The 21,762-nt window shown below is 40.0% G+C and overlaps 2 protein-coding genes across 3 annotated transcripts in view; one reads left to right on the top strand and one right to left on the bottom strand.

Moving 5' to 3' along the window:
• Positions 1 to 7,690, bottom strand: part of nars1 (asparaginyl-tRNA synthetase 1) — a 33,501-nt gene extending 25,811 nt beyond the window's left edge. The window contains exons 1-3 of one of the 2 annotated variants that reach the window (XM_084324190.1): positions 7,512 to 7,690; positions 1,989 to 2,071; positions 203 to 268 (exon numbers count right to left, since the gene is read on the bottom strand). In XM_084324190.1, coding sequence (XP_084180316.1) covers positions 203 to 268; positions 1,989 to 2,071; positions 7,512 to 7,554 — 192 coding nt within the window. In that variant the 5' untranslated portion in view covers positions 7,555 to 7,690. The remainder of the gene's footprint in view (positions 1 to 202; positions 269 to 1,988; positions 2,072 to 7,511) is intronic. The other variant, XM_084324191.1, reaches the window with a different exon arrangement.
• Positions 7,691 to 13,798: 6,108 nt separating this feature from the next.
• The window catches only part of taf1c (TATA-box binding protein associated factor, RNA polymerase I subunit C), a gene marked incomplete at its 5' end in the record, with an annotated part of 44,600 nt that continues 36,636 nt past the window's right edge, over positions 13,799 to 21,762 (top strand). The window contains one exon of the mRNA XM_084324893.1: positions 13,799 to 13,939. Within this exon, the coding sequence (XP_084181019.1) occupies positions 13,799 to 13,939 (141 nt within the window). The remainder of the gene's footprint in view (positions 13,940 to 21,762) is intronic.

Below are 21,762 nucleotides of genomic sequence, written 5' to 3'. Positions count from 1 at the left end.
ATTCATTTAGTTTGACAGTTATTGGGACAGTTATTAGTGGCCATATTCAAACTCATTTACTCTCAATAACTATCAAACTAAATGTGTGTGTGCAAAACTGTTGAGAGTTTTTGGACGTGTGTGAGATTATGTGCAAAATAAATCAGCATTTTTTATTTTTTGCAAATCGCCCCTTTAATTCATTGTTTGCATTGGATCTTACCTCCCCCTCCACCTGCGAGTCCACATATATGGTTGGAAAGGGCTCCTTTCCTGCAGACGACAGAGCCTGTGAAGAGTGGATGCAGGTCAGAATACATGCCAGTACTAAAGACTCACTGCCCAGGCCGCCACCCTTAATCAGTCATAGCGGGTCAGTGCACAGTTGGCAGGGGTGGAAGAGGTACACAGTTCCTTTACTTAAGTAAAAGAGATAGAAATATTAAGATAAATGAGTACTCTGGTAAAAGTAAAAGTCCTCCATTAAAATTCTACTTGAGTAAAAGTAGAGAAGTATTTGCTATTGAATGTAATTATGTATCTAAAGAAACGGTATGCATTCTACATGACATTTGTGTATTCCAGTGCTTGGGAGCATTCGATCCTTGACCCATTGACCTCTAAAAGGTTCTGATTTAAAGTGTATGTTAAAGTGGTCCAGCTATGCTGCTCTGATTAAAGGTTCTGTTAAAGTGGTATGTGGTCCAGTTATGCTGCTCTGATTAAAGGTTATGTTAAAGTGGTATATGGTCCAGTTATGCTGCTCTGATTAAAGGTTATGTTAAAGTGGTATATGGTCCAGTTATGCTGCTCTGATTAAAGGTTATGTTAAAGTGGTATATGGTCCAGTTATGCTGCTCTGATTAAAGGTTATGTTAAAGTGGTATATGGTCCAGTTATGCTGCTCTGATTAAAGGTTATGTTAAAGTGGTATATGGTCCAGTTATGCTGCTCTGATTAAAGGTTATGTTAAAGTGGTATGTGGTCCAGTTATGCTGCTCTGATTAAAGGTTATGTTTAAGTGGTATGTGGTCCAGTTATGCTGCTCTGATTAAAGGTTATGTTAAAGTGGTATGTGGTCCAGTTATGCTGCTCTGATTAAAGGTTATGTTAAAGTGGTATGTGGTCCAGTTATGCTGTTCCGATTATATAATCTATTAATCTCCATACATTTATGCCGTGTTTTCTATGCAAAATCGTTTTCTTCAAGGTAACTAGTAACTGGTGGGTTCAGATAGATGTAGTGGAGTAAAAGTATAAAGTTACCTAAAATGAAAATACTTGTATAAAGTGCAAGTAGCTCAAAGTTGTACTTAAGTACAGTACTTGAGTAAAAAATACTTAGTTACTCAGGGTGAGGGACCACCAGACGGAGCTCTGACCCAAAATCAATGTACAGTGTCTTCGTCAAATGTATATACTCTCTTTTTTAGACTCTTCTTGTATCAAAAACAGTACTGTATTTGTAAATCTGGTATGTCATAAATGTATAGATGTAGCAGTACTGTCTATCTGTATGTCATGTATGTCATATGTTATGATGAATTGAAAATGGGGGACCCTGATGTAAACAAGACGAAAGTCTTTCTCTGGTCTGCATCCCCTTAACAATTGTGTGTATTGAGCTGTACTGTATTGTACCCATTCTGCAATCTGTTAATAAAACGTTCAATCAATCAATCAATCAAACCCCTCAACGGCTGCATTATTGTGTCCTTGTTTTTTAGTAATGACAATGAATATACCCTGGCTAGCCTCATTCAGCTCAATAGTGGAAACTAAGCAAATCCATTAGGTTAGAAGCCTTGAATTATCGATTGGCAATAAGCTTGGTTCTATACAGAATGATCATTTTGACGTTATGAAGTGATGCAGTGAAAAACGAGACATAGTGTAGTACAGCTTTTCTCTCATGAGGAGGTGGAGTACAAATGTAACAATATTTCCTAAATATTAACAATGTTATAACCAGTCTGCAATAGGCCAGCCGACGCGCTGGTGCCTCTTACCTTCAGTGGTGTTTTAAAAGGCTTCTGCTCTGTGCCGTCCCCATCCTGATCACTCCCCTCCTTGTCCGACACATACAGCATACCTGCAAAGACACCAGACAACATGAGCTTCATCATCTATCCATACATTTAAACTTCTTATAATGTGACCTTTCAAACAATGACCGGTGGCAATACCTTTCAAACAATGACCGGTAAGGGTAATACCTTTCAAACAATGACCGGTAAGGGTAATACCTTTCAAACAATGACCGGTAAGGGTAATATGTGTGAGAAGTGGCTGGGAGAGCTGGAAAGGTACTTTTCATAAACAAAATGTCACCAGTATTTAAAAATGGTAAATGGTGCATTTATATAGTGCTTTACAATTCTTTGTTCCTCACATTCACCCATTCACTCACACACAGACGGCGGAGGCAACCATGCAAGGTGCCAACCTGCTCATCGGGAGCAATTAGGGGTTAGGAGCGGGAATCGAACCGGGAACCTTCCGATCACCAGACGACCACTCTACCTCCTGAGCCACTGTCGCCCCCTGGTTTCGATGGTGGCCAGTATTTATTTACCCCCACCCTGCCTGTGGTTGATTCAGTCATTGATTTGGGAAGAGGAATAGTTTCACCCTCAACAACGTATAACAACTAGAATGGGTGCTCGTTGGAGCACATTATGTCATCATGCTATAGTTGGTAATACATTATGTCCCTCCAATGAATGAAGGACGTCTGGCATATACTGTGTACATAAACACATACGTTTTATGTCGTCTGTTGTAGGCCTTTTCAGGATGTGTGTGAGTCACTGATGCTTTCATGCAGTTTGTGGTTTTCATTGAGATTGATCGATAGCAAACCAAAATTGTGGTGACTTCTCCAAACGCAACAGAATAACACTAGCTGGTTATGACGTACAATTAACGCTGGTTTCAATGGCTTTAGACACAATATCTCATGCTGCTTTATGATTTGTAAAAAACAGCTCATCCCTCACACATCAGTGTGTTGTATGGATTGTTTTGTCAGGTCAGTCATCCCTGGCGATAAGAAGACATTTGTATACAAACTAAACCATCCTGGGGCAGCTACCAACTTAATAAGCACTTTACTCATTCAACCAAGAGGTGGACATTACAATATGAGATCACAACTTTATATCACATATCATGTTCCCACTGTCAGAACTGAACATATTAGATGCCGTCTTGCCATGGAGTGCTTATGTTTTTAATATAGTCTGTTTTCTATTAGGCATAACAAAAAATATTGTTTTTGTTCCTGTTGTTGTCAGTTAAGGCCATGGGTAGGTAGGGAATTTATTTTATTTTATTCTTTCCCACGGCGACTATGGATAGAGAATTTCTTTATTTAATTCAAATGTTCACAACAACATGGATGCATGTACTCTGCCAGCATGTTTAATATCCATAATGCTAAAGGTTTGACTAAGATTTCTATGAAACTTTATTCAAAACAAAAACAAAACAGGATTTTTTTTTATTATTATTATTTTTAAAAACTCATAAAATATATTGGGTCGCACCTAAATTGGCAGGGTCGGTCAGCAACCGGAAACAAACCATTCTTTTTTTTAGGCCGGGCATAACAAAAAATATTGTTTGTTTCCTGTTGGTTGTCAGTTAAAGGGGAACTCCACTTTTTTTGGAAATTAGCTTATTTAACATCTTCCCTGGAGTTAGACAAGAAGATGCATACCTTTTTTGTCTCTGTGCGTGCATTTTAGCTTTGGGAATAGACGCTCCGTTAGCATAGCTTAGCTTCATCACTGGAAGTGAGGCAGGACAGTAGCCTTACAGTGCCTTACAGTGTATTGCAAGGTCTGACATTGACCAAACTTGATATGCATGACCTTGGTGGGCTCTAGGTCAACTCCTGAAAAGGGGGTCAATGTCAGACTTTGCAATCAAAAGTTAGGGGGCTAATAACCCTTGCCATAATTTCAGTGCGCCCCCTAACTTTTGATTGCAAGGTCTGACATTGACCCCCTTTTCAGGAGTTGACCTAGAGCCCACCAAGGTCATGCATATCAAGTTTGGTCAATGTCAGACCTTGCAATACACTGTAAGGCACTGTAAGGCTACTGTCCTGCCTCACTTCCAGTGATGAAGCTAAGCTATGCTAACGGAGCGTCTATTCCCAAAGCTAAAATGCACGCACAGAGACAAAAAAGGTATGCATCTTCTTGTCTAACTCCAGGGAAGATGTTAAATAAGCTAATTTCCAAAAAAAGTGGAGTTCCCCTTTAAGGCCATGGGTAGGTATAGGGAATTTATTTTATTTTATTTTTTATTTTATTCTTTCCCACGGCGACTATGGATAGGGAATTTCTTTATTTAATTAAAAAATCAATATCGTGCACCCCTAATAACAACCCTTAAAGGAAAACTCCAACATTTTGGGAAATTAGCTTATTTAACATCTTCCCTGGAGTTAGACAAGAAGATACATACCTACCTTTTTTGTCTATCTGCATGCATTAGGCTTAGGGAACGCCCGCACCGTTAGTGTAGCTTAGCTTCATCACTGGAAGTGGGTCAGACTTTTACCCTGAAGTTCCCTACAGTCCCCTACAGTCACGAAATACACGCCAAATACAACTCCAAAACGTTCCTGTAAACATGTTGTGACCTGTGTATTTACCACGTGGAGAAATAAAAAATAATTGAATTAGACATTTACGTTTTCTAAGCAAATATACTCGGAACTATTTTTTGCCTAAACACTCCTCTCGGGGCGCAGTGATTTCATGCAACGCAGTGCTACTTTCTAACGCTAACGCCAGTGTTTGTTTACATTTTCATTTCATTCAAAGGATCCGAACCGATTGAAGTTTATGGATACCATGACTGTGGTAAGTTTTAATTTATGTTTTTAGATGGAAGGCTGTATTCCATCTGTCTAACGTTAGCGAATATTGTGAGATTAATGAATAGGACATAACGTTGCTGGACTATCGACCTAGTTAGCCCCTTTCCTGACTGCGATGCACGGCTACAGGGTTTGGGCGAGTGAATCCACACTCATGGTATTATTATAACTAATTTATTGTGTAACGCCTATCCACTATCCATAAACTTCAATCGGTTCGGATCCTTTGAATGAAATGAAAATGTAAACAAACACTGGCGTTAGCGTTAGAAAGTAGCACTGCATTGTAGTGTTGTCAAAAATATCGAAGTATCGATACATATCGATACTGAATATTTAAAACGGTTTCGATACTCATTTCCCGAAATACCGATACTTTCTGCAGTATCTGTACCAGCTGGCGAGTGTTCTACCGGAAGTTGTTGACATGCTGTTCAGAGCACGCTTGCCCCTCCGCCTCCTCCAGCCCTCCCCCTCACAGGGCCGTCTTCAGTTTGTAAACAAACATTTTAGCTGAAGATGGCAAATGCAGAGCCTCCGCAACTTGTGCTTGTGGATAAAGAAAACAGCAGAAGTGCTGTTTGGAGGTACTTCGGGTTTGAAGTAAACAACGAAGGACAAGCTAAAGATGCCACGATGCCCATTTGCAAGCGGTGTTACAGAGCAGTGCCAACGCGGATCTCCATAAAGAAATGAAAGAGGTTCGTGACAGCTGCTCTTTCAACGTCACTGTGACTGAAGCATTAAACCATTAACTCTAGTTTAATACATGATACGTTGTCTACTGATGGCGCATAATATCAACAGCTGATTCGTTGTTAGTAACGTTACAGCCATTAGCTAACGTTAGCTACTGCTAGTCGTTCCTCCGTTAGCTTAGCTGGCCACCTTTATAATTACTGCATGGAAACGGAGTAATGTTAACGTTTAAACGTTATGTCGAGGTCATGCAATACTACAGTCGACATAAGGTTAACGTTACCCCGTTTCCATGAAGTGTTTAAATAGCAGCAATCTTGTTAAATGCTCAGAGCATAGCTTCTCTCTCTCTCTCTCAACCAGCAACAAAAGCTAAATGTTTAAAAATATATATATATATATATTATTATTATTATTATTATATATATATATTTTTGGTATCGAAATGGTATAGAAGTATCGATACTTTTCAAGGTATCGTATCGAGGTCGTAATTCCAGTATCGTGACAACACTACTGCGTTGCGTGAAATCACTGCGCCCGAGAGGAGTGGTTAGGCAAAAAATAGTTCAGAGTATATTTGCTTAGAAAACGTAAATGTCGAATTCTATTATTTTTTTTATTTCTCCACGTGGTAAATACACAGGTCTCAACATGTTTACAGGAACGTTTTGGAGTTGTATTTGGAGTGTATTTCGTGACTGTAGGGAACTTCAGGGTAAAAGTCTGACCCACTTCCAGTGATGAAGCTAAGCTACGCTAAGTGCGGGCGTTCCCTAAGCCTAATGCATGCAGAGACAAAAAAGGTATGTATCTTCTTGTCTAACTCCAGGGAAGATGTTAAATAAGCTAATTTCCCAAAATGTTGGAGTTTTCCTTTAAGCAATACATGGATATTGTATATTTATGGCAGCTGACGAAGCACGCAAATAGGGAAGGGCCGCTGAACAGATTGGGATAAGAAAGGAGAAAAAACTGCAAATCCTGGCTTTTATCTCTTTTATGAATATGAGTTAGCTGATGCAACCATATGGCAACGTTGTATTGCGGTGTGAGTCACAGCAGTACGCTGGTAGTATTGCCCCACTGTTTGGTTTGATTGATTGAAAACTTTATTTAACAGATTGCAGAATGGGTACAGTACAGCTCAATAGATACAATTGTTAAGGGGATGCAGACCAGAGAAAGACTTTCGTCTTGTTTACATCAGGGTCCCCCATTTTCAATTCATCATAACATATGACACACACGACATACAGATAGACAGTACTGCTTCTATACATTTATGACATACCACCAGATTTGCAAATACAGTACTGTTTGTGATACCAAAACGAGTCCAGAAAAGAGAGTATATACATTTGACGTAGAAACTGTACATTGGAGGTGGTTGGGTGGGTGGGGTGGGGGACACTGTACACTGTACATTGGAATATTGACAAAGCCATACTTGGTTGATTGAATTGATTGATAACTTTATTAACAGATTGCAGAATGGGTACAGTACACTAGTACAGCTCAATACATACAATTGTTAAGGGGATGCAGACCAGAGAAAGACTTTCGTCTTGTTTACATCAGGGTCCCCCATTTTCAATTCATCATAGTCACTCATGGTCATTTACTGTACATTGGAGGCATTGAATGACAGCTAGCCGACATGTCCACACACATACATACACAGACACTGGCGTACATAAAACCCACTCGGAGGGGTGTCCTTGCTTCATTCATTTCTCTAGCAAGAGATATACGACTTCACACTTGAGATGTAAACTAATCGGGAGCAGATTTACTGATGTATCAAGTATAAGTATCTAATAAATAATGCTAGCTCGCATGCTAACTAGACAACGCCGTGTAGCTGGACTGATGCAATAATGATGGTACCGCACATGACTTCATCATCAGCTAACGTTAGCGAGCTACTACTTCTTACCCACAGAAAGCTGTTCCACACCTTTTGTTATAGTGCCCGCCATGACTGGCCAAGTACTCCGACGACCACGAAGGGGATTTGTATTAACTTCACAAAAATATATATAATAAGACTAAGCGACAGCCGCTGTCCTCAATCGATCTGCAAGCATGCGAGTGTATGTGCATCGGCTCCCTCCCTCCACACAGCAACCAGAGCAACCTCTCACGACTTTGATTAGACACGCCTCTTTCTGACAATTACTCCATTTCCACAACGTTGATTGGAGTTTGTGGACAGGTCGTTCACTAAAACAGCGACTTTGATTCGCCTTCATTCATGTCACTCCCGGCTTTGCGGCTCTGCAGATATCCCCTATTGAAAACAGCTACTTTGATTCGCCTTCATTCATGTCACTCCCGGCTTTGCCCCGCCTTTAGTAAAGCGTGGTTGGCCCGCGTGCTTCTGTGTGTTTTCATGAGTAGGGTCCAGCTGCAGCGCCGAAGAATCCAATTCAATTCAATTCAAATAGGCTTTATTGGCATGAAATATCAACATACTTATTGCCAAAGCAAGTCCAACATACAAACAATAACATATATATTATTAAGCAATAAAACATACCATAATATTAGCAATAAGTAAAACAATCAACAGAAACATATTAAATTACAAAATAATCATTCAATCGGGTAGTCATTTTACAGATGTAGCCACCCAGATACATGTATTTACAGGGCTTGTTCTCTTATTGTATGACAACCATCTACATATTTTGCAGCTAATACTGTACACTGACTTTTCTCCCCACATATATATAACAGCTTTTGATTATCAGGGAGATGGATAAACTGTGGATCAATTTTATTTATTTTATAAAAGAAAACTTCTCTTAGATCCTTGTATTTCTCACAGTATAGTAGGAAGTGAGGTTCTGTCTCAACATCCCCCTGATGACAAAGTGAACACAGCCTGGCCTCTCTGGGCAGCCAGTTCTGCCTGTAACGGCCTGTTTCTATGGCTAGACTATGTCCACTCAGTCTGTACCGTGTCAATGTCTTTCTTAATTTTATATCATTCACAGTGGTCAGGTATTCTGCCACCGTGTACTCTCTGTTTAGGGTCAAATAGAATTCTAATTTACTTTGAGATTTGGTTGATTTGTTCCAATATTCTATATAGTTTTCTTTTTGTTTTGAGGTTATTTGGTTGGGCCAGATTTTTTGGTATCTGTCCTGAGGCATTTGTGGGCAGAGATTTCTGACTAGCTGGCAGAGGGGACTCTTATCTGGGTTCATCTCTTGGCTCTGAAGGGCTTTGTAGTGGTAGGAGTGGGGGTCACTTGATTGGAGGTGTGTGTAACATTTTATGGCTCGCTTTTGAATTTGAATGATTAGGGGGTATTGGCCGAGTTCTGCCCTGCATGCATTATTGGCAGTGTGTCTGTGGACCTTAAGTAGGTTTTTGCACAATTCTGCATGCAGTACTTCTAATGGGTGTTTTTCCCATTTTGGGAAATCTTGGTTAGTTAATGGACCCCACACTTCACTGCCATATAATATTATTGGATTTATTACGGAATTTAGAATTTTGAGCCAGGTCCTAATTGGGATGTCAATTGGAATTTTCCTTTTGATGGCATAAAAAGCCCTTCTTCCCTTCTCCTTCAATTCATTCACAGCCATATTGAAGTTTCCATTATGATTTATTTTCAATCCCAAATATGGGTAGCTTTTTGTGTTTTCTAATATGTGTGTGCCTAATTTAAATGTATTATGTGAACTCTGAGACTCGTGTCTCCTTTGAAAGATCATGACTTTAGTCTTCTTCATGTTTACGTTCAGAGACCATGTCTGACAGAACTGGTGGAGGATGTCTAGGTTCTGTTGTAGACCCTCTTTAGTGGCTGACAGCAGAACCAGATCATCTGCGTACATCAGTAATTTTACATTGGTATCGTGCAGAGTCAGACCGGGTGCAGTAGAAAGTTCTAATAACTTTGCTAATTCATTTATATATATATTGAACAATGTTGGGCTTAAATTGCACCCCTGGCGGACTCCGCGACCCTGGGTGAAGAAATTTGTTCTTTTATTTCCAATTCTAACAGCACATCTGTTTTTTGTGTACATGGATTTGATCAAGTCATATGTATTTCCTCCAACACCACTTTCTAGAATTTTGAAGAAAAGACCTTTGTGCCAAATTGAGTCAAAGGCTTTTTCAAAATCGACAAAGCAGGAATATATTTTGTATCCTCTCGAGGGGCAAGCCTGTGGCAGGGTCCAGAACGCCAGCCCTGATTCCAAACTCTAACCTAAAACCAACTTCGAAAGAGTCGCCGTGATAAACTAGGCGTTAGGTAGTTTGCAGGCTGTTAGACCCGGAAATGGGCAAATACACAGCTCGTCACGCGATCAGAGAGGCGTCTCTACAATTCGTAGCCGCATTTCTGCAGACCCCTCTCTGATTGGTTGAACTCCATTTTTGCAGACCCCTCCCATTTCTGCAGACCCCTCTCTGATTGGTTGAGCGAAGCCCCTCTCTGATTGGCCCCCCGCATGAGCCGAGACAAGCTCCTCTAGCCAGGAGACAAGCTCCTCTAGCCAGGAGTCGAAACTCCGTTAACTCCAGAGAGAAAGGCTGAACGCAATTTATACGCATGGAAGTATTGATTACGGCATTACGCCATAACGAATCATTAAAAAAATATACCGTTAACTGGAATATGTTGTGTGTGCCTTTACACATGTTGGATAGGATTATGTAATTGGTTTGTATAGCTTCGCGTATAACGTTATTTCGCGTGACTTCACGGTTTATTCACATTTCACAACACAGCCAGCGTTCAACTTGTTTACACTCCCCACTTACTGTACAATGTAACATTTAGATTAACCCAGTTGTCTATCTGTATGTCATATGTTACGATTAATTGAAAATGGGGGACCCTGATGTATACAAGACGAAAGTCTTTCTCTGGGGTCTGCATTCCCTTAACAATTGTATGTATTGAGCTGTACTGTGTACTGTACCCATTCTGCAATCTGTTAATAAAGTTTTCAATCAATTCAATCAATCAATAACTAGACAGTTACAATATAACATTTAGATTAATTAACCCAGTTAATGCCTTAAGAGAGAGAGGCTGGTGGTCAAGTCAAGTCAAGAGTTATTTGTCACAAGTTGTTTATTTGCATACAAGTTTACAATGAAATGCGGGTGGTCTTGCCCGCAACGATGTGCATAATACAATAGTAATAACATAAAGACGATGAATTGAAAATGTCTAGGCCTACCACAAGTTCAAAATCTGGTATGTCATAAATGTCTAGATGTAGCAGTACTGTCCATCTGTCTACCTGTATGTCATATATGTTATCATGAATTGAACATGGGGGACCCTGATGTAAACAAGACGATGAATTGAAAATGTCTAGGCCTACCACAAGTTCAAAATCTGGTACGTCATAACAGATGGACAGTACTGCTACATCTAGACATTTATGACATACCAGATTTTGAACTTGTGGTAGGCCTAGACATTTTCAATTCATCGTCTTGTTTACATCAGGGTCCCCCATGTTCAATTCATGATAACATATGAGAGTATTAGTGGTCTGGTCTGGACAAGTATTTGCACTACTGCGCACCATTTTCAACTTCACTTTCGTCTCGTTTACATAGGTACATAGACATTTATGACATGTAATAATAGAGTAAACTTGTAAATAGACAGTAATGTTACATCTAGACATACCAGATCTAGTAATAATAGAGTAAACTTAACTTTCGTCTCAGTAACAATGTTCATAAAGTGTACATCTAGACATGATGTGTACATAGACAGTAATGATACATCTCTAGACATACCAGATCTAGTAATAATAGAGTAAACTTAACTTTCGTCTCAGTAACAATGTTCATAAAGTGTACATCTAGACATTTATGACATACCAGATCTAGTAATAATAGAGTAAACTTAACTTTCGTCTCAGTAACAATGTTCATAAAGTGTTGAGTGCTACAGTGTAGGTTAGTTTATTAGGGTTAGATTTTTTTTATTTAGATAATGGTTGAAGTAGATGACCCGACTTCTCTTTGATGACCCTCCCGGAGCTTGGATAGGAGTAGGAATAAACTGTACATATACAGCACTGTTTGAACCTGGCACACAACATACTTCACATGTCATTTTTCTTTTTGTGGATACGAAGATGATGAGTACCGGTCTTCTCCTCAGACATATAAAATCAGTTTTTCAATACAAGTACGACTCAAGACACAGAACATTAGTATGCAAAATAAAAAATGAACACAGATTTTGAGTGTGAATGAAAACTTTATTTCAACAAGATTGCAGAATGGGTACAATACAGTACGGCTCAATACACACAATTGTTAAGGGGATGCAGACCAGAGAAAGAAGTTTTGTCTTGTCTTCTCGTACTAAAAATGTGACTGATAGCACAGAGACGGCTGCAGTTACACACAGGGCCATTTTCGTTTCGTTTTCAGGGTCAGTTTCGCTTTTCAGAACGCAACGTAATGGCAGGCAAGTTAGGCCCAGTCCACACGAGCGCTGGATTTAATATAACCATGATTGTATGTGAGCAGTTGCACTGTTCGGCCACACACAACCGGGGATTTGCTACACTGCAACCCAGGTCTTTGAAAACCGGAGTCCAGGGTGAAGTTTTGCAGTTTTGTGTGGGCATAGCAACCAAGGTTGGAGGGAGGGAGCAGAATAAATTATTTGTAGAAATTTGCCTACCAGTTGTTGTTGGATAAGGTTTCGGGACTTCGTCCAGGGTTGGTCTGGTGAGTAGTCATTGTCCACTGGAATCTCAAGTTCTACAGGGATGGACATACACAAAAATATAAGAGAAATAGTAACAATGTTTAATAAAACTAATAGTGTAGAGGTAAGAATTACTGTAGGTAGGCATAGGTTTTTATAGGCCTGCTTCTGCTGCAGAAGCCAGGTTCTATGGTGTAATAGTTAGCACTCTTGACTTGGAGCAATTAAGAGTTCACTATTTAAGGTGGTGGGTGGCAGTTTAATATGATTATTGGACAAATCATGCATGGTTTCAGTCAAGGCGGCTAAACTTGAATTTAAGACATTTTAAGACTTTCTAAGGACCCATGCATGCAATTCCACTTACTTGTCATTGCTGGGGGCAGACCTGAACCAGCTTCAGGGAGCACACCTTGAGCTGCTTCCAGTGATAGATCAAGGACTGCTTCCTGTGACACTGTAAGCAGATGACAAACACAGCTTAGTAAGGAACAGTGAACTTGATGAATGAAGACATTTATACATTATTTCCTAGATCAATTAAAAACAGGATTAATGCATTAAATATCTTTAATGCAAGTGCAAGTAGAAAATGTACCCAATACAGCCTGGTGGTAGCTGTTTATTGCCACCGCTGTCGTCCCAAATAACTTTTTGATGTTGTCCATTCGCTTCTTGTTTTTGTTGTTGTTGAAGTGTTCTAGGATGTTTCTCATTAGGAACAGATGGGTCGATGGTAGTTGCTGCGTTAAAAAGTCATTGTTCTTTCTCATTTGTGCAAACAGTTGTTCTGCAACTTGACTGTTTACATGTCCTGCAGTTTGAGGGACTATTATTATTATTAATACTAGATCTGGTATGTCTAGATGTAACATTACTGTCTATTTACAAGTTTACTCTATTATTACATGTCATAAATGTCTATGTACCTATGTAAACGAGACGAAAGTGAAGTTGAAAATGGTGCGCAGTAGTGCAAATACTTGTCCAGACCAGACCACTAATACTTGTCCAGACCGCCTCCAACCCGTCCAGCCTGGCTCTGCGGCTCTGCAGATACCCCCTACTCCAGTGAGAGGATTCTCCGGCGCTGCAGCTGGACCCTATTGGAGTCTATTCATCCTTGTCGGCCGACGATAGGAGGCGCTGTTCTGCACCTCCATTCAACTTCACTCTCTGCAGTAGCGCACGTGTAGTACCCTATCATTCTTGGCACGTTACGGATTTTTTGTGTTTTATCGGACCGTTTTGGACACTATTTGTAGGGGGACGGTGGTTTTGAATCGACGCGGACACACCGTCGCAAGTATCAAGTTGTGTCAAACGTCAATCACAGTAAACAACGCGTTCCTGCGCAGTGTTTGTCTGCTGATGCTAACGGGGTTAGCCGCCCGGCGAGTATCATCTGGACAACATGCCCTGGCTGGTCTGGATGAGGGGGTCACCGTCATAGCAAAGATATGATCCTACAATCGATCAGTGGTGGTTTGGTTTCTCGTCCACAACAATGATGGAGGATTATAAATTCCCACGACAACTTTTCCCCTCGCATTTCAACTCGGGGCCGTCCACGTCAGAGTTCAGACACAACGTGGGAGGATGGGGCTCCTATGGACAAGTTGTGGGTGTGAACACCGCTTCATACCAGGTGAGGCACATCCAGCAGGACCACGTGTGGGGTGGGTGGGATTTATTGAAGGGGAATGACAAAGTTAAAATAAGTGTTAAATAGCTCTACATTCCGACAGCCATCAATGATATAGAGTGTTTGGTCAGTAACTATGTGTAACTTCTGTACGGTCTATCTGTATGTCATGTTATGATGAATTGAAAATGGGGGACCCTGATGTAAACAAGACGAAAGTCTTTCTCTGGTCTGCATCCCCTTAACAATTGTGTGTATTGAGCTGTACTGTATTGTACCCATTCTGCAATCTGTTAACATTTTCAATCAATCAATAACATAACACAAAATACAATTTCTGGTATCCCTTCCCACTTCCACCAGGAGAGAAAACCCTAGATTTATTTTTTTTGGTCAATGTTTTTTATTGTTATATATATATTTTAGACGTTACAGTAGACATTACAGACGTAACAGACATAAGCACAAACACAAAACAAAACCAATAAAACGGAAAAACTGTTCAGAGCACTTCTCAATACAAAACCGTTACAATACAAACTACAAAGTCATTATTTCAGGAAGTGTGAGACAGTCAACCGTTCCACATAAATCAAATCAAATTTATTTGTAAGGCCCGACAACACGCTTTAATAAGAAAACATAAGAAATAAAGGGCTGCCACACCACATCAAACGTTCCCACTTGATCCCAAATGTGTATTTGATCTTTTCCACTTTTAAACAATACATAACATCACAAATCCACCTGCCAAATGAGGGAGGACGATGATCATTTTTCAAAAGAATGAGATGTCTTGCTAGAAGGGAGGTGCTTTTGGTAGATCAGAATCCCCAGAGACAACACCAAAAAGTCCCAGAAAATGACATGGTTCAAGTACCCGACCTGCAAGCTCTGGATAGAGCTCAAATATGGCCTGACCAGAAAGCTGATGGGCTAGGACACGACCAAAATGTTTGATACAGACCGGCAGAGGCTTGTTTGCATCGGTTAAAAGTAGGACTAACCTCAGGGGAAATTCTTGACGGCTTGAGTTTGGACATATGTAGCCGATGTACAATCTTGAACTGAATAAGCAGCCCATGGCTCGCACAAATAGATGAAGAGTGAACATTTTTAAGTATTCTTGACCACACCTCCCTCTTCTGATATATCTGTTTCAAAGTCCTTTTCCCAGTGCCCCTTTATTATTGAGAGTGACGAGTCCTCCTCTCAAATATAGCTGTATAAAGCCTAGACATTGTTCCCTTAATCTCAGGTTTCATTTCCAGGGTTGAGTCCAGAGATGTATTTGTATTTGGTGGCATGGAAGGAAATTAAGTAAACTGACTACGTAAAAAATGTCTAACTTGTAAGTAACGAAAGAATGCGTTGGTAGAGCAAACTTATTCTTAATTTGATCAAATTACATAAATGCGTTGCTTTCATACAGCATTACAGCAGTCTCATGTTCAAAACTCCCTTTCTGAACCACTGATCAAATACATTATCTGGAGGGAGGCCGGGAACAGGTGGTCTAGACTAAAACTCTAGATTTTTTTTTTTACTTATTTCAATAAATCTTGCAAAGCCAAATTTGCTGGTAGATTATTTCATTAGTTTCAAGCACATATTTGTTTTTATTTGTTATTTTTGTTAGACCATTTTTGGAGTTCTCTCTCCTGATTAGATAAAGTGGGAACGGGATAACAGAAAATATATTTTCTGTTTACTGCAGAGCGGAGGGTCTGGGAGACCCATGTTACTGACCAGACATGGCTGTCAGTCGTGTCAGAGTGTATAGCTATTATTTTAACATGTAAACTACTTATTTTAACAAAGGAAATACCACTTACAGCATATTTTTAACACTTTAATCGCCATGGGTTAAATTCATAATTTACCATCCCTCGCCAGCTCTATTTGTCTATGGAGAAGTTCCCCTTCTTTGCAGGGCTTTTTAAATTCTATTGCTAAATTGCCATTATTATGGCCCATTCAATGTCCTATATGTATTGTTCAGGGTGTAGCAACGTTAAACTTTTTCATTCACATATTCATACTAAAATATGGTCTAAAGTATAAGTATGTTTTTATCGTTTTCTGCAGCTTTCTTCAGAACGTGATTCATAGCCCTAAATGCATTATATTGATGATCAAATACAGTTTGGTAGGAATCTGTGCGAGATAAAAAATTTCAACTGGACGTGGTTCTAGAAGTTTCTACGCATCATCTGATGATGACCGGATGGGCGGGGGATTGTTTATAATTCCGTGGGCAGCGTTAGATGATTCATCCAGAGTGGGTCATATGTTCATCAGATCAGTTAGTATAGAAGACGTTAGAAAATAACGCTGAATCTTACCGTGGCTTCCTCGCGCCGCTGGCAGATGAGCGTGGAACAGATTTTTTTCTATTATGGGATGGAGAAATGCCCGATCCATTTCCAAGTTGTATAATAGTATATACGTCCAAATCATGTTGTTTTTTCGAGTTATTTGCACCGATCGATGTTCACTGTGTCAATACGGAGTCTCTCTAACGATAGCGAGTGGCCGGACCACATATGGATGAGCACTACCGGTTCAAAGGTTAATTTCCGGTTGGCGATCTGCCGATCGGCCACCAGATGGCGCTCTTGAACCGCTAGAGAGTTGAGAGGAGATCAGCAGTGTGTCTCAGGGCCCCGGAAAGGAAATATGATTTCGATGACAGATTTTTGAAATATTGACATCAAAGACGAGTTACGGCGTCTTCGGCAGAATGAGCATGGCTAGGAATGACGTGAAAACTCGTCCGCGGCGATCATAGTGTTAAGAGCGATATGAGTATGGTCAATATTATCGTACCTGCCTTGCCTCCTCACTAGGGCTGGGCGATATGGCCTAAATATGATATCACGATATTTTCTGACCTTTCGGCGATACACGATACGCATCACGGTGTTTTTCTTTTTTTCCCCAAACAATTCATTATGAGGCTTACCAAGACAGTATTTGAGTTTGCAAGCTAACATTAAAGACAAAATAAAATACCCATGCATTTAGCATTTTTATATTATATATTAGATTTAGATTATTGGATTATTAGATTATATATTGCATATATTTAGCAATGAGATATTATATGATTTAGATATGAAATATGATGAATTGAAAATGGGGGACCCTGATGTAAACAAGACGAAAGTCTCTCTGGTCTGCATCCTCCAGTCCACTGTTGACTGTTGTTGTATTGAGCTGTACTGTATTGTACCTATGCTGCAGTGCAATCTGTTAATAACGTTTATATTCATTCGGTCGGCAAACAGAATCATTTTGATTGACAGTCGCGTCTGCCAATTACGTCACATCGCTTGCACCCGCCCTGCTGTTCTTAGCACTAGTGATGCACGATATATCGGCCGCCGATATAATATCGGCCGATATGGCCGTTTTTTTACACATCGGTATCGGTCCGATATCAAGATAGGGCCGATATAATAAAAAAAAAAAAAAAAAACATTTTTTTTAATTTTTTTTTTAATCTTTTTTTTCTTCTTTTTACATGTTTTGGCCTTAATTAGTTTCAAAATATCAGTCATTTCTGAAAATAAGTTACAAAAGTAAAAAAAATTATGCGTTTTGGAAAATAGCTCTTTATTTGATTATCATAAAAACGTGTTTTCTATACAGAGATATCGACATCGGTAAATATCGGTATCGGCCAGAACAGCAATATTAATATCGGTTATCGGTATCGGCCACAATTTTCACATCGGTGCATCACTACTTAGCACCAATCGGCAAGCGCATATTAATTTTTTACTTCCGCCATTGGAGAGCTCAATGAAAACAAACAATGGCAGCGGTAGCTCGCCGCGGCCGACGTTTAGCTTTTAGCTCTGCAGAATGACTAAACGACTGGAGGCATAATGATTTTACTGTAACGGATGTTATAATAAAAGCCTTTCCATACATCTGTCTGATTGAAAACGTTATTAACAGACCGCAGAATGGGCACAACGGAGTCAGCACGGGCTGAGATATGAACGACTAATGCTTGCTATATTATTATATCTAGGTCGACCTCGGTCGTTGCTATGTAAATACGCTGATGTTATTGAAAGTGTAACTATATAACGTTAATGCCACAAAACGAATGCCTTTGTTATCATAAGTAGTAACTTTTGATGCAGTAGTGTGTGTGTGTGGGGCGGCGCTGTTCAAAAGTGTCAACGTGTGGACCAGATTGACGCAACACAAGCCTCTTGGGCAAAACATCACGATATCCACGATACGTTTAAAAAGTGTATTGTTAATGAACTGTACCCGATATTTATATAATATCGTCATATCGCCCAGCCCTACTCCTCACACACACAACCAGGCATCACTTTCAGCTACAATCAATAGACCACACTGAATAATTTGAACGTGATTCCTTTAGTGCTAGTAGATCTTTGTTTACTCATCTGCAGACTACTTGCACTTGTTACTAATTGCATCTGATGTACTGTGTTATGGTTTACTACATGTTTACAGATCAAACAAATATTTTATGTACACTTATATGGGAACATAATATGATATATTGACGATCCTCTTGGGGGGAATCAGTGTGGACTGTGGGGGGATGAGCTTGGGAGAGCGTCTGTCAGTCAGTGTATTGTATGTTTTGTATTTTATGTTAAGGACCCCCTCGAAAACGAGATGGCATATCTCAAGGGGTTTATCCTTCAAATAAATTTCAAACTATCCACTGACTACAGCCAATGATGTAACTGACCCGCATTTGTTCCTGTTTATGCAAAACACCTAACAACTCTGCTTTTGAAACGTCCACGATGAATCATGTTTGTTGTTTCAGGGTGGTTCTGAGACAAAGTTTGTCTCCCAACAAAAACCTGAAGGGGAAACATGGCTGCCTACCGAGCCCCTACCGGTGCCCCTTTGGCCACCTAAAACTGGTATGTGTTGATAGCAGGGTGGGAAGACGCACCTATTTACATCCACCAGCCACCAGCCACAGTGTCCGCCCGGGAACGTTCAAGCCCGTCATAACTTCACCAGAGACACTTTGATCAATTTATCAGCCGAACTGAATTTATATAATGGAAAAGAGTTTGCCATGTTTACCAGTCAAAGTGGCTAGTAGTAGGGATGGTCTGATTGATTGATTGATTGAAGACTTTATTAACAGATTGCAGAATGGGTACAATACAGTACGGCTCAATACACACAATTGTTAAGGGGATGCAGACCAGAGAGACTTTCGTCTTGTTTACATCAGGGTCCCCCATTTTCAATTCATCTTGACATTTATGACATACACGTACACGACATACAGATATACAGATGTATATCATGACATTTATGACATACACGACATACAAGTATACAGTACTGTTTAAGAGACAGGGATCCTAAAAGAAAATATATACATTCGAGGGGGAGGAAACTGTACATTAGAGGGGGTTGGGTGGGGTGGGGGATTTTGACATTTACTACATCTTAGTGGTGTAGTAGTGGACCAGGCCCATTGCAAGTTGCTGTACTCTGTCATCTACTCTAAGCCATCCTAGGTTGTCAAAATGGGCAGGGGTGAGGTGGGTTCTAGGAGTAAGGTCAAGCAGTAGTCTGACCAGTTTGTTTTGTGATGTTTGTAGTCTTGTTTTTAGTGCCTTTGAGGTCAGGCATTAAAGCGTTCCGTCTTGGGACGGATATCCGTCCATTTGATTTGGAGATTCCGTCATTTGATTTGGAGTCGTGACGGATTTTAACCTGAGCCAATCAGAGGCGTCAAATATCCTTTTTTCCCCTACCGCGGCCGCACCAAACAGTCATTTGCGAGCAATCGGCAAATTCTCAGGCAAATGCAACCAACCAGAAGGCGAGATTGTTCTGAGTTTACAGCCCTTTCACCCGCCTCCGCTGTGCTCAGCACCAATGGGAAGCGCCCATTTTGAGACTCTCTAGCGTCTAGCTCTACTCGCGAGTAAACTTGACTCATCAACACCATGCGGCAACTTTTTACGAGACCGTAAGTTCATTTGACTTATTCTAGTCTAAAGAAACATATATATTACTATTGCTATTGATAAATCTAGGTAACGTGAATGCCACAAAACGAATGCCTTTTGTTAATCAGAACGTTATTTACGCGACAAGCAGTGTGTTGTTGTCGTTGTTGTTGTTGTTGGTGGTGTTTCGTGTGTGTGCTTGCGCCGCTCGCTTTCTGATAAATGTATGAATGTTGATAAATCTAGATAACGTTAATGCCACAAAACGAATGACTTTGTTAATCAGAACGTTATTTGCGGTATCAATTGTTTTTAAGCTCAATAAACGTCTTTCTCCCATTTGTCCGGGAGATCTCTGGGTAACAGTACTGTATATTTGCATATCATATATGTCACAAATGTAACATTACTATATACCTGTCCTGTATGTCATGTATGTCACTATGAATTGAAAACGGGGGACCCTGATGTAAACAAGACGAACGTCTTTCTCTGGTCTGCATCCCCTTAACAATTGTGTGTATTGAGCTGTACTGTATTGTACCCATTCTGCAATCTGTTAAATATTGATTGATTGTTATTAACAGATTGCAGAATGGGTACAGTACAGCTCAATACACACAATTGTTAAGGGGATGCAGACCAGAGAAAGACTTTCGTCTTGTTTACATCAGGGTCCCCCATTTTCAGTTCATCATAACATATATGACACACATGACATACAGATAGACAATACTGCTACATCTATACATTTATGACATACCAGATTTACAAATACAGTAGCCTATTGTTTGTTTGTGATACAAAAATAGTCTAAAAAGAGTATATACATTTGACGAAGAAACTGTACATTGGAGGTGGTTGGGTGGGATGGGGGGGGGTTGTAACTATACATTGGATTATCGACAAAACCTTACTTGGTCCCAAGAAGAGGGTCTCGTGTATTAAATAAAGTTTTCATTCATTCATTCACTCTGGATCTTGTAAATCCAGTAGCAATACACACAATTGTTAAGGGGATGTAGACCAGAGAAAGGCGTTTGTCTTGTTTACATCATCAGGGTCCCCCATTTTCAATTCATAGTGACATTTATGACATACACAACATACACATGACATCATGACATTTATGACATAGGGACATACATGCCTTACAGGTATATAGTAATAGTACTGTTACATTTGTCACATATACGATATGCAAATATACAGTACTGTTACCCAGAGATCCTAACAGTAAATATATACATATGATGAGGAGGAGACTGTACATTAGGAGGGGGTGAGTGAGTGGGTGGTAAATAAATATATACAAACGGTGGGGAGGAGACTGTCCATTGTTGTTGTGGCATAATTGCGAAACGTGTTTAGTCCCTTGTTTGTATGATAACAAGCCATTTAGTTCATGGTTCAAAGTGGGGAGGGGTGCTAGCTCGCCATCAATCAGAAGCTAGCCACAAGACTTGCATTCACGCTCTCCAGCACACAACAGTAGGGTCTCTATAGTCACAGTCAGGACAGTAGGCTCGCTCTACAAGTAGGCTCCCTTAAAACGCTAACGCTATTAAAAAAAAAATACAGTAGAGGTTAAAATAAGAATATGACTTGGCCAGAAAAAAAGTTCAGTCAGGAGATTTTTTTTTGCTTTAATCCCTGCTTTGAGGTGCTTTGGTACCATGAGGTGCAAGCATAGTCGTAGTACCCTTGAATAAATCTATCGGGATCGACTTTTGAATAATTGTATGATTTGTAAATGTAATTAACTGTTTCACAGATGAACAGCATGCTGGGTACTGGTACAGCTAGCCAGGTAGCATAACAGTCTGTTAACAGCTGGGAGAACAG

Source organism: Notolepis coatsorum (assembly GCF_963971535.1).
Source record: "Notolepis coatsorum genome assembly, chromosome: 11".
NCBI lineage: Eukaryota > Metazoa > Chordata > Actinopteri > Aulopiformes > Paralepididae > Notolepis > Notolepis coatsorum.
The sequence above is the reverse complement of the archived record's forward strand: the minus strand, read 5'-3'. Positions and strand labels throughout refer to the sequence as shown.